This window comes from Sinohyriopsis cumingii, chromosome 2 (assembly GCF_028554795.1).
Source record: "Sinohyriopsis cumingii isolate HCF-2022 chromosome 2, ASM2855479v2, whole genome shotgun sequence".
NCBI classification, from domain to species: domain Eukaryota; kingdom Metazoa; phylum Mollusca; class Bivalvia; order Unionida; family Unionidae; genus Sinohyriopsis; species Sinohyriopsis cumingii.
The window spans coordinates 94,893,451-94,907,975 of NC_142962.1; the positions used below are offsets into that span (position 1 = coordinate 94,893,451).

Sequence of the window (14,525 nt, forward strand, 5' to 3'; positions counted from 1 at the left end):
TGTGGAGGGTGTGTTCTCCATTTGTTTGGTTTTTAGGCGGTTGCATCCGCATCAATCTCTTACAAGGTTATACGGCTTCTACAGCCTCGTTGTTTTATAATGCCGAGCAGCAGGGAGGGTGAACAGACCAATTTTAGAACAAGTCTTATTTTAGAATAAAGCTTCCTACGAAACAAATGAAAATACAAGGTCAATAAAGTCAAACCGAAGCTTCTAACCGACCGAGATTTTCTCTGATTGGGCTAGCTCATTTTGTTTCTTCATTTTTGTCGCTTGTGTTTTCAAATTTGTATGTGTGTTTGCCTACCCACCCGGACACTCAGTGTTGGTCGTCAACCTCCCTGCTGCTGTCTCTTAACCGAAAATTGTATCAAGACCTACACGATATCGCGACCGATGATCATGTAAATTTATTGTGATAAATTTGTGTTGGGTAGCTTGCGCACGTGAAAAGCAATTTTTGAACTTAATCATATCCATATCACCTGAACACCAGGTCTGATGAATATTCCGCAGAGTATGTGTATCGACTCCATTAAACACAACTAAAATATTGCAGTTATCTCTGATCACTTTAGGTATTTGTGTAAATCGCTGAGTAACATATATAAAATCGGTGTTTTTGTGTCTGCCTCGAGAAAATATCCGAGCTGGATTTGATTGTTTGTCCAGCATAACATCATCGTATACTATGAGATTATTAATAAATCCATCGAGGTCATCTACAGATGGGGCTTCATCAATATCGGTGATAAAATCAATAATATTGCCGTCCTCGTCCAACAATTTTGCGTTTACATTAAAATATTTAAGCACATCGTAACATCTCTGATCATCTACAGATGGTGCCACTAAATATAACTTATCCCACCTGAGCCATCCCATTATCAGCTTAAGCAGCAAAATTGCGTCTTACCAGACCCAGATGGGCCTATGATAATTGCTCTGATAGAATTTGGTAGCGCTGGATGATACTTGACTGGCTCTTGCTTTCTAGTCGCTGAGAAATCAGTGATATCCATGTTGTACAAATATGATAAATAATATGGATTTATATTGTGTTCGATGCAGAGCATCCACCCCCACCAGTGGATTAACAATAATAATAACAAAAAAGCGTGCATTTACAGGCAAGTATGTGAAATGTGGTACAAAAAATACAAATTTATTTCGTCTCATATGAAGACAGGTGGTGATCAGACGAGGACACCCGCAATTCATCGCGATAAGGCACTTGTTGAACGATTTAATCGAACACTTGCTGAGCGATTGTTTGGATATCAAGATGCGAAGCAAATAATTCAGAAAGACAAGAGATCTCATGAATAGGCTGCAAGATTATAAGTGTAATATCTGCGTTAAATAATGAAAAACCATATACCAATACAACGACATGACTCCTTCTCAAAACAACCAGTACTAGGTAATGTGACTGTAAGATATTTATGTGAACCTGATGAACTTGAAGGTGGTAAAAGAAAGAGCAACTGATCCTATTTGGAGTATGACTACACATTACATTTCCAGCGTGATAAGATTCACGGGTAAACCTGCAATCTACAGACTAGATTCAACTGCTCCTCAACGTGGATTTGTACGCGAGTAAATTCGTAAGTAATTCCTGAAGACACACAGTTACCACCGCGTTCACTTTTATGAACTAGCTCCTCAACGTCGATTACACTCAAGACAAGTCAGCATCACATTTTCGCGTGTGTGACCAAGACTGTTATTAATTCTATCTACGGTAAACTGTCTTGGATTACTTTATTTTAATATTGTCACAACAGTACTGTGTTACAGCTCGCACAATTATTATTCTGTCGTTGTTTCAATGTCATGATAAGTTCAGCGTAAAGATCAAAGTCGCGCTTTATTGTCACACTATTTACAACTAATTTTGTTCCTACTACATCATCGAAAATTTCCTGAGTTTGATTATTATTTTCTCTGAAGTTTATGATAACCCCCCGCAGCTGAGACATTCTTCTTACTTGAGACACTGCGAGATAAACTAACTTTGACCTTTCGATGCGATCATCAACAATCCGAATATTAGCGTCCGAAATAGTTAATCCTTGTGACGAATAAATCGTTATAATATATCCAAGTGTCCTTAAAGTTTTGTCCATTGTCAACGCGCTCTCAACAACACTGACACGAACTAAAACAATACTATTTAGCATAAGATTTTGTTTTCTATCACAACCTGGAATTTCAACGTCGATATTTTTGCTGTCGCGTATCTGCTGGACGATAATACAATGGTACGGGTAGATTTAAAAACTTTATTTTATGTAACAGAAAAAAATTGTTGTTGAAGTGTATCACGAACAGTCTGCCTACTTGCAACTATCAAATCATCTGGTCACCACATATTTCCAAAATCAGTCATAGGAGTTTCTGAAATTATCTCACGCATTATTTCACACTGAATTTTATTTGGTTGTAGTATGATTAATTTCTTAAGCTCTCTTAATTCTGGATCAAGCGCTCTATGATCATGATTTGTTTTTTCATTATGACCTACAAACTTTGTTTAGCCATCCATGTGGAGACAATGCAGCAAAGGTGGCGGTTGACCATGATCACCACACATTATCACAGCAGTATTTTTTGTTAGTAACCAATCATGATATATTTTAATGTCTCCAGCGACACTGTACATATTTCATCCCAGATAATAATCTTTGGAACATATTTTAATCCATTCGTTCAGAAGTCCATGTATCACCCTTCCACCGAAAGAAGTTGTGATAAGTATGAGATTTAACTCCTCCTTCATTCATTTCTCTGGCGAGTCTATGTGTAGGGGTTAACACAATTATATGAAGTCCACGAAATAATTCGATCACACGTGTTGTTTTACAAGAACCTCCCGGTCCATTAAGATAAACAGTCTTATGTCTTGTCACATGATCACATACCGATTGTGCAGATGACAATTCTGATATTTTTTGTAATAAATATCATTAATTTCAACGTCGGCAGATTCAGAATAACTAAGTATCTTTTCTTGTTTTATTCTCCATTCGCCCCATGATGCATCAGCGCCGATATGTAATTGTTCTAGCAATCCTGTATTTTTTTAGTGACATCAAATGAATCTGTGGCGACTCTAACAGCGGGATCAGGAAATGTATTTATCATCGATAATAAATTTATCGAAACGTACCCTAGCATTGAAAATCTAAAATTAGTAGGCTGCGGTGACTCACCATCGGTGAAACTCACCATTGTACCTAATTTAGTTCGTCCGATAAATTAGCATTATTTCGACTTATAAATGTGTTTCTCTCCGTTGTATCAGTAATTATAAAATCGAGTTCAGCATCATTTATATTTAATCTTGTATAACGTCGTTTATGATTTTACGATCCTCCTTGCGTTAATTTACCAATTATTTTTCTGCCAAGATCTTTTGCAAGATTATTCTCAAAATCAGTTATATCAGGATTTTCATCATCAGAATATTTCTTTTGTTGTGGTAACCAAACCTGTTTCTGCGGACTGTATGATATAATTGCTTCACTTACAACTAACGATATGAAATATTTTACATCAAGCTCCTTCTTCCTCACTTGTTGTTTTATCTGCTTTTTTCTTGCATGTTCTTCAGGCTGATTTCCTTTCAGCTTTTGCTTTTTCAAATTGCTGCTTCATGTTTTCTTTTTTTAGTTTCATCTCTTGCTTTACTTGTTCAATATACTCATATACTGTATCGTTAAAGAGGTCAAAAATATTAATATCTTGCTCAAATCTGATTTGCGGAGTATCAGTAGCAATGCGATATATATATATCCCTGACCCAATTAGCAGCTTTTAGAGTATTAACATATTCGGGTTTCCTATACCTATTTCTATCACGATATCCATACGTAGAAATATTAATTACTTGGTTTGGGTCTTTGATAGCGGTAATACCTTCGGGCGTGAATGTATCTATGATATTAATTCTGACTCTTGGCAGAGGTTGTGGTTGAACTTCAGGTTGTGGTTGAGGAGGTTGCTGGTGTGGTGGTTGAGCTGCAACAATATCAACAGGTGATGTCTTAAGTGCTTTCAGTTGCTACAACAATTTTCTTGGTTGGTTTGACAACTGGTTTAAATAACTGTTCTGTACCTTCTGTAAATTCCACCGGAGACTCCTGACGCGCTTAACAAAATCACGGACGGGGAGATATTTCTTAATTGCCTCTAGTCGCTCTCGAGCTAATCTAGCTGTGCGAGATTCCATTATTGATATAATCATGATTTCATTACTCACACACTGCAGCAGAAGGGACCAACAGTGAGTGTCCGGGTGGATAAACATACACACATACAAATTTGAAAACACAAGCGACAAAGATAAAGTAACAATATGAGTTAACCCAAGTAGAGAAAATCTCAGTCGGTTAGAGGCTTCGGTTTGACGTTATTGACCTTGTATTTTCATTTGTTTCGTAGGATTCTTTATTTTCAAAGAAGACTGGCTCCAAAATAGGTCTGTTCACCTTTACTGCTGTTTGCCGCTCGTCTCAGTGTTTCACTTTATAGCACTTTTACTTGATATATTTTGTTTGAAGTTATATTGCTGTAGATACGTAGTTTAGGTTGAGTCTGCTCAGTATATAACACTCATGTTTGCGGTGGTTGCAACCTCAAAAATTGTATGTATTATACGCTATGTTTCATTGTTCAATTTCTTAGCACGTTTATTCTATAGACTTTGCTCAAATAGCTATGTTATGCTTTTTGGACCAAAATATTTATAAGAAGCTTCATCAATTATTTCTTCTGCTGTAGGTTCTCATCTTCATCACTTGTTATTTTATCTGCTTCTTATTCCCATTTTCCTGAGACTGATTTCCATTTTGTTTTTTCTTACTTGGTGAACGTAATTCCTTCCTTTGTGTAATTTTTTCAAATTGCAAATATTTAACTTCTTTTTGTTTCCTTTCTCGTTCAACCTCTTTAAGTTTCGATTTCATTTCTTTTTCTCTTTCTTTTCTTCACTGTTTAGCTTCTTCAAGTTGCAACTTCATTTCTTCTTCTTTTTGTCTCATTTCCAGCATTGATCGTCTAATACGCTCATTTGCTGTCTGGTTAAAAATGTTAAAATTATTAACCTCTTCCTCAGATCTGATTTACTGAGTATTAGTAGCGACGCGATATACATCCCTAATCCAATCAGCATTTTTTAAAGTTTTAACATATTCGGGTTTTACATTCTTATCTCTATCATGATATCCATACGTCGCAATATCAAGTATTTGGTCTGGGTCTTTGAGATTGACAATACCTTCAGGCGTGAATTTTTCAATGATGTTAGTTCTAACTCTTGGCAGAGGATGTGGTTGAACTTCAGGCTGTGATTGAGGGGATAGCTGAGGTGGCGGTTGACCTGCTTGAAGACGGCCAGCAATATCAACAGACAATGTCTCAAGTGCTTTTTGATCCGCCTCAGTTGCTGTAACAATTTTCTTGGTTGGTTCGATAATTGGTTCGAATAATCGTTCTGTACCTTCTGCAAATTCCACCTGAACCTCCTGACGAGCTTGCAAATTTGTTTGACAGGAAGATATTTCTTAATTGCCTCTAATCGATATCGAGCTAATCTAGCTGTATAAGATTCCATTATTGAAATAATATTGATTTAATTACTCACACATTACAGCAGCAGAGAGGGTGCGACCAAACATGAGTGTCACGGTGGGCAAACAAAACATTACAAATTTTTGACAGACACGAACGACAAAAATGAAGTAACAAAAAAAACTAACCAAATCAGAGATAATCTCGGTTTAGTTAGAGGCTTCGGTTTGACGTTATTGACCTTCTACTTGTCATTTTCGAAGGAAGCTTTATTTTTCAAAATGGACCTTCCAGTGTTATGTATATTTGATTTAATTATATCTGCTTTAACATATATGTATTTCTGCTTAATTATTTGCTTGTCAGTTTAACTTTTTTATATTTTTCATTACATGCTTTTGTAAATTTATTTACTGGAGATGATAATTTTCCAGAAAATAGTTTGAGCTTGACTGTTCGTTTTAGTAAACACCAGGTGTTGACCTGGATCTTAACCTTGATTCAAACTTTAGTGACAGCCATGGCAACAAGTTCTTTTTTTAAATTTATTTTATCGTGAGACTTATAAGAGTGAGATCGAGGCTGTATTAAATATGTGACCCTAGAATGTAAATAACTTTTATTCTCGGAGTAAAATGATTGGGTCTTATCAAGAACATACAGGGGCTACGTGATATTTTTAATCTGTAAACATTACCACGTGACCCTTATCCGGGGCTGAAATTCAAGTTTTAAACCATCGTATTAGAGAAGTAAACACAGTTGGGCTCTTATCTTTAAACTAGAAGGTGTTGTGCCGTATGGAGTTATTTCAAATTATTTGGATTCAAAAAGATTAATTTTTTTCATTGGAAAAAAGTGTGCTCATATGAGATTCTTTAACAAAGACAGCTCTTATGAAAATATATTCAGATTTCAAAAACCGGAGTGATATTTCTTGTTTCTACAAGGAAATGTAGACTTCAACACTACAGGTTACAGATTACGTCATCTTCTTCCGTCCTGGATTCTTCTTCGGGACACGAACTTGAAATCATTAGAACATTTTATTATTAGGAATTCTAAACTTTTATTCGTGGATTATTCTTGGATTATTTTTCGATTTGATTCTTAAAACCGTAAGTTCATATTTTTTCATTTTTACATAATTTTTCCAGGGAAATAAATTATTATATTTTTCAAAGCTTGTTGTTTTCACTTTTTATTGTGTTACTGTTTATTCAAGCCTAAACACGTAACATAAGAATTGGATATATTCCTAAGGATAATTTTGAATTTTGGCTGGAATATTATAGAAATCCTTGTTTGTTTTTTTTGTTTTTTAATTTGAATTCCCCAAGTTTTTGAAACTTTTATTGAAATCGGAAAGCTTTTTCTAAAATGTCATCAAAAGTGGAAATCTTTCTTTCGAATCCTAACCAGGAACAATTTGACCTTTTCAAAACAGATGAATTGATTCAACTTGACATAAAATACGATCTTTTTTTAGATAAAGGCTTCCTTAACGAAACAGGAAATAAATATTTTGGTAGAAAAGAATGTTTTGGATGAAAGCGCTTTGGTTTGGATCAGTAAATCTGTATCAGACTCTGACATAAAAGTGAACGAATTAGAAATAAAATACCAGATGGAATTGGAGTTGAGGAAACTGGAACAAATGCAATTGCTAGAAAAACAAATGAAGTTACAATATGAGAGAGAGAGAGAGAGAGAGAGAGAGAGAGAGAGAGAGAGAGAGAAAGAAAGAAAGAAAGAAAAACAGATGCAAATACAGATAGATAAGGAAGAAAGAGAGAAAGAAAGACAAATGCAGTTACAAAAAGAACAAATGGAAAAGTAAGAAAGAGAAAAAGAGAGAGATGTAAATGCAAATGCAAAGAGAGAAGGAAGAGAGGGAATATCAATGTAGAATAAAAGAAATCGAACTGGCAAGTCAAAAGCACATTCGTACTTCAGATACAAATTTATGTTGTTTTTTTTCTTGCAAAGAATATTAGATTAGTGCCCCCTTTCAGAGAAAAAGAAGTAGACAATTATTTTCCTTATTTTCAAAAAGTTTCTGAAAATTTGAAATGGCCAAGGGAGCATTGGACTCAATTATTACAATGTGTGTTCACTGGTAAAGCTAGTGATATTTATCGTTCACTGTCAGTTCAACAAAGTGGTGACTATGATACGGTCAAAGAATGCATCTTAATGGATTATGAATCAGTCCCTGAAGCTTATCGGCAAAAATTCAGAAACTATAAAAAAGAAGCTGGACAAACTCATGTCGAATTTGCTAGTGAAAGAGAGCAGTTGTTTGATAGATGGTGCATAATCAAGAAAGTTGAACGAGATTATGAAAGTCTCAGACAACTTATATTACTTGAAGATTTCAAAAACTGTGTCCATGGTGACATTAAGTCTTATCTTGACGAGCATCAGATTGAAACCTTGGAAAATGATGCTCGTGCTGCTTATGAGTATTCTTTAACTCATAAAGTTTCTTTTGTAAATAAGCCTTCTACTCAGCAGTTTCTGGCAGAAAAGTATTTCAGCCTAATACAAGCCCTTCTAATTCTCAAACTGGCACAAATTCTAAAAATCAAGCTTCTGCTGAGCCTGATTCAAGATTCGTGCCTCTCCTACGTGTACCTATTGCAAGGAAAAATGACACGTTATTTCTGATTACTACAAATTGAAAAATAGGCATCAGAATAAGACAGTCTTATTTCAAATGCTCTTATTTCTAAGAGGTCAAGGTCACGGTCATGTATTGAAAGAAATACATTTGTTGGGTCTAATAAACCCCAGTCTGATTTTATTATGGAGAATTATGAACCATTCATATCGAAGGGTTCTATATCACTCTTGGGTGATTCGGCCAATCCTATCCCTATTAAAATTTTAAGGGACACAGGAGCTGCTCAGAGTTATTTATTGTCAGGTACTTTGCCTTTTTCTGCGAAGTCTACTTCTAATGAGAGTGTTCTTATTCAGGGAGATATGTGCGGCTTTGTTAATGTTCCTCTCCATTGTGTAAATTTGTCATCAGACTTAGTCTCAGGACCCGTGACAGTCGCAACAGCCTCTATTTTACCCGTTGAGGGCAATCATTCATTACTAGGCAACGACCTAGCTGGAGACAAGGTTGTGCTCAATCCACTTGTAACTGACAAGCCTTGCTTAGATCAGAAAGTCGATCCAATTGAAAAAGAATTCCCTGATGTATTTACAGCTTGTGCAGTTACCAGAGCTATGACAAAGAAAGCTCCTGAGAATGATGTTGATTAGGAACTTATTCCTTTAGCTGACGCATATATTGGTTAGGCTTTTGATGGGGTCGCTTTCTCTCCTTGTTTCGATCAATCAGAAGGTATTGATCACAGTAATCCCCTTTTAACTACTCATTCTCTTTTTTCTAATCAGGGTGATAAACGACAATCACTTGTCGTCGAACAGGAAAAGATCCTGAGATATCCTGTTTGTTTCAAAAGGCTATTAGTGAAACTGAAGCTACTGAAGTTCCTGTCTGTTATTTCATTAAAAATGGAAATCTTATGAGAAAATGGAGACCTCCCGAGGTTCCTACTGATGACGACTGGTCAATGAATTATCAAATTGTAGTTCCCAAACCTTACAGTCAGGAAATACTTAGTTTGGCCCATGAAACTCCATTGGCTGGTCATTTAGGGGTCAATAAAACTTATCACAAGGTCTTAGCTCACTTCTACTGGCCAAAAATCAAACGTGACGTTAGTAAATACTGTAGATCTTGTCATACCAGTCAAATGGTAGGAAAACCCAATCAGAAAATACCTAATGCTCATCTACAACCTATTTTTGCCTTTCACAAACCATTTAGTAGAATTATGTTAGATTGTATGTTGGTCCCTTACCTAAGACCAAGTCAGGTAACCAATATCTGTTGACCATAATGTGTGCGTCAACAAGGTTTCCAGAGGCAATTCCTTTGAGGAATATTAAAACTTCAATAAAAACTTTTTACTCAATTTGGCCTTCCCAAATCTATCCAATCGGGTCAAGGGTCAAATTTAGGTCTGGAACTTTCCAGCCTGTTATGCTTGAATTTGGCATTCAGCAATTCAAGTCAAAAGTGAAATAATGGTTTGACAGAACTACAAAGGAGAGAACCTTTGAGTCTGGTAATAATGGGGTTCTGGCTCTCTTGTTCATTCTTCGAATGTTTCTTCAGATTAGATATTACGGCCTTACAAAGTTAAGAAGGAAATGAATGAGTTAAATTATAATATTTGTGCTCATGGGATCTAAATAAATTATAGGAGTACCAGTATATTGAAAGAAATAGCCAGGTTAAACATGCACTTAATTTAGTAGTACCTGTCCCACTCAGTGAATAGTTAAGTGAAGTAATATCATCGGATTCTACTGATATTGGAGGGACAAATCTTCGGAATTCAGAAATTATGAAAGATCTGGACCAGAAACTTTCACATATGCAAGAGCAAGAAAGAAATGAACTTAAACATTTATTACTTCAATATGACCACTTATTTCCAGATCTCCCGACAAGAACGAACAAAATGTTATATGACGTTAAAATTGTAAATTCTAAACCTGTCAGACAATACCCGTATAGGATGAACTCTCTCAAACATGAATACTTGAGAGAAAAAAATTCAGTATTTGATGGAGAATGATTTTATAGAGCCCAGTAAAAGTGACTGGAGTTCACCATGCATACTTGTTCCAAAACCAGATAAAACTTTCCGTATGTGGAATGATTATAGAAAGGTGAATAGTGTGACAAAAACAAATTCATTCCCATTACCAATAATCAATGAATGTATTGATAAAATCGGGAATGCAAAGTATGTCACCAAATTTGACATTCTGAAAGGATTTTGGCAAATTCCACTAACGGAATGAGCAAAGGAAATTTCGGCATATAAAGTAATGCCGTTTGGGATGAAAGGGTCGCCAAGTACATTTCAACGTCTCATGAATATGATTACCTCTTGTCTAGACAATTGTGATGCTTACATTGATGATGTCATCATCTACACCTGGAAAGAACATTTAGCAACAATTCGGAAATTGTTTGACAGACTCACTGATACATGTTTGATAATTAATTTATCTAAAAGTGAGTTCTGCCGTGCTAGTGTAACGTTTCTAGGACATATAGTGGTCATTGACAAGTCAAACATATAGATGCTAAGGTCAAGGCTATCTCTGAATTTCCCGTGCCTGTAAATAAAAAGCAACTGATGCGATTTTTAGGTATGGGCGGATACTATCGAAACACATACATGCATACATACATACATACATACATACATACATACATACATACATACTGATAAGTGCTTGGAAGAAAGCCGAATATGACATTTATTTTGTCATAAAAAGTGCGTTTGCTCTCTGAAATTCTCTTATACTGTATGTCCACTGTAATGATCTTTGCCCGTCTGCTGTATGCCCACCGTAGGGATCTTCTGCTGAATTATTTCGATCATGTAAATCGTGTTCAGTAGACACACAGACTTATTTACCGTTTGGACTAGGCCCTTATGAAAGATCAAACAAGACAGGCATGTTGGTGGATTTAACATACCAAATTGATAAAACTGTATATACTACATCTGACAAGCGTAAACAAAATCATAAATACATTTTGTAACTGTTTGGCAAATGTACATTCCACTATCATCTTTGATTATGTCATCATTTTATGTATCCAATGTCATTTATACGAAAATCGCGTGACGATATGATACATAATAGTAAGCACTAAGCTTTCTCTCTTCTTTTTTATTGTTACGTTCGGTTCGTATCTTCTAATTTAGTACATTTTCTGCTATCCAGAGGATCGATCAGAACTGTATTCTGTCCTTTATTTCATTGGTTTGTTTTGTTCCTGTTTCACTCTTTTTCTCTCAGACGGTGCACATTTTCATTTCCAAGCGATAGCTAACAATTGGGACGTAGTGTGAAAATGCTTATTGCACACACGCTGAAGATTGTGCTCAAAAGGGAACGCATGTAAAGAATATCTTTCGCAACCCATAGAAAGTTTGTAAAGAATTTCTTCCACTTTTTTCTTCTTAGAAACATTAAAAGTTTATAACATGTTATCTGTAACTGAATGATGCAATGTAAAATTTCCATGTTTTCTTGTACCAAACCTGCACAGCTATTTTAAGCCCCAGGTAAAGTTAGAAAGACAGTGGAAGGCTGAGAAAAGAGTACGAGTATGAGGAAGTAAAAAAAAAAATATAAGCAATGTATATTTGAATACGATAATGTATAAGTGCAAAAAGTTATTACGTGAAACATGTGTACATATAATTAGGTGTCAAAGAAAACGTGATATTCCTGAAAATAACTGAAAAGAATACAAGCAAAGAATTCGTCTATTAAATTTCAGAGAGAAAAATCACCTTGCCTAAATAATATTCCTTGTGTGCATCTGCCCCAGAATGTAATAAATTTCCCTTGTACATTAGATTTAGTAAAAGTTGAATTGTGCAAAGAGTGAAAGCTTTACGTAAATCTGATGTAATATTACGCCATCGTTGTATTAAAAAATGTTTTAACTAGTAACACATGCATGTGAATTGTCTCTAAAGAAGATATGAGGAGATATTTTCTCGCTAAAAGAGATGCTAACAATGTTTTACAAGAAATAAGATCCATATCCAATTTCACGAATATGTATGTCTACATTCGGTGATAAAGATATCAGGCTGTGCAAATTCGAATTCAGATCTTTTATCAAACAAGAGGTTGAATATATTCCAGAAACTGCAAATTCTTCGTCCACTTTTTCACAGAGTTCCGTTCCTGCAATACAATACAACAATGGTGAGAAACAATTATCTGAAATAAATGAATGAATGAGAGACCAAGTATCGCAAAAACAGATTTTTACAGAAAGACCTTAATGAGGCAAGCGATATTTATAACGAATGTATGATGTTTACAAAGAGAAATTGCGTTCTCACATACGTACAAACATACATACATACATACATACATACATCAAAGGCAGAAAACAAGTCATTGATATATTTATGTTTAACTTGTGTATAAGTATGTATCTTTGTGTGTGTGTGTGTGTGTGTGTGTGTGTGCCAAAATAGTACGGGTATCAACTTAACAACAATATTAACTGTATGAAATATTGACTTGACTTACCATGACTCCTTCCAAAAATCGTAAACATCTGAAAGTACATTTATAACATGACTATAGCGACATATTATTACATACAAAAGTAGAACTTTTTGTAAAGCTGATAAGGATAAAAGTCACGTAAAACAGATTAAGTCTTTCATTAACAGGTCACAACCTATTACGTCTTTCATTAACAGGTCACAACCTATTCTCATAAAGATTTTCTTTATTTAAATGACTTAATAATGGTACATTTGATGATTTGGAATAAAATGTTTTATTACGGAGAAGAAAAAAAAACTTTTAATCAAAATTACTTGTCATACTAAAGTAAGTCTCAAACTTTGTCATTTAAAATTTGCATTGGTCATTTAAAAGAAAACGCAAGAGTGAGGTACTGGGTCTACTTTCCAGTCCGACCAAGTTGATGGGAAATTTTGATATAAATAACTTATTAGAGTCTCTGTCTATTATTATTAGTATTATTATTATTATTAGTAGTAGTAGTAGTAGTAGTAGTATCCTCTTGACGGAAAAGCTATTACAGTATAATATTTGCAGATACTTTGTTCATAAATTGTTCAATGCATATTTAACAACTTTATCAGTACTAAACTCGACTTGTCATTGTCAACATGGAACACAAATATTGGATTGTAGGAAAGTGTTTCCTTTAATGTAGAAGCCGGCTGAGTTGGAAACTCGACTCGTCATTGTCAAAATGGAACACAAATATTTGATTGTAGTAAAGTGTTTCCTTTATTGTAGAAGCCGACTGAGTTGGAAACGTGTTAATGAAATCCCCCATTTAAATAGAGATCACATGGATAACACCACAACATTTAAATAGAGATCACATGGATAACACTATAACATTTAAATAGAGATCACATGGATAACACATTAACATTTAAATAGAGATCACATGGATAACACTATAACATTTAAATAGAGATCACATGGATAACACATTAACATTTAAATAGAGATCACATGGATAACACTATAACATTTAGATAGAGATCACATGGATAACACATTAACATTTAAATAGTGATCACATGGATAACACTATAAAGCAGCCATATTATCTTTACACTTCGTCACATTCGCGTATTTGCAAAAATTACAAATACAAGTTAATTTGAATAAATCTACTTTATAATATCGCTGGAGACAGAAGCCATTGCAAATATCCATACTTTCTATCACTGGGGCTGAACCAGGATCTGGACCTGTCTTGTTATGTATTTATCCTCATGAAGCATTAAATTAAATATATCAACTTCTGTTCACCGGTGCAGGTGCAGACGGAGTTCAGGTTATACTTTTGCACCACAAATCATCTCCTTACATCAACACCCGTCTGATGCTGCATACTTGCCCAGGTATTTCTGTTTTCAGCAACTCAACCTGTGAGTCACTATATCAAATATATTCTCTCTCTCTCTCTCTCTCTCTCTCTCTCTCTCTCTCTCGTACGCTCGCTCAGGATGCAGGGGAAACCAACTGATGAATATACAGAATCCGTCCGCTAAGGGAGGATTTAAATAAATGATTTACCTGCTGAGGCTCGGGGTTTCTCCGCTGCAAGCAAACAAAGAGAATGATTGTATAGTAAACGTTTGTGCATGCTTTGATTCGAAAATGTCTTTTTCGGTCACTTATAGCAGAAGTTGCAGTCATGCAAAACAAGACTGAATTTTTCCATTGCTTAAACTTACATGATCCACCGTGTTCTTACAACCCTGATAAACATGGCTGATCAATTACAGAATGGTTCTACATACAATGGATATACTGAA

At 35.1% G+C, this 14,525-nt stretch overlaps 1 protein-coding gene across 2 annotated transcripts in view; it reads right to left on the minus strand.

The window, feature by feature from the left end:
- Positions 1-11,831: 11,831 nt before the first annotated feature.
- Positions 11,832-14,525, minus strand: part of LOC149805410 (protocadherin Fat 3-like) — a 65,671-nt gene continuing 62,977 nt past the window's right edge. For both annotated transcript variants that reach the window (XM_089936195.1, XM_089936189.1), the window contains 3 exons: positions 14,284-14,307; positions 12,742-12,769; positions 11,832-12,387 (listed from right to left, as the gene is read on the minus strand). In XM_089936195.1, the coding sequence (XP_089792321.1) occupies positions 12,319-12,387; positions 12,742-12,769; positions 14,284-14,307 (121 nt within the window). In that variant the 3' untranslated portion in view covers positions 11,832-12,318. The remainder of the gene's footprint in view (positions 12,388-12,741; positions 12,770-14,283; positions 14,308-14,525) is intronic.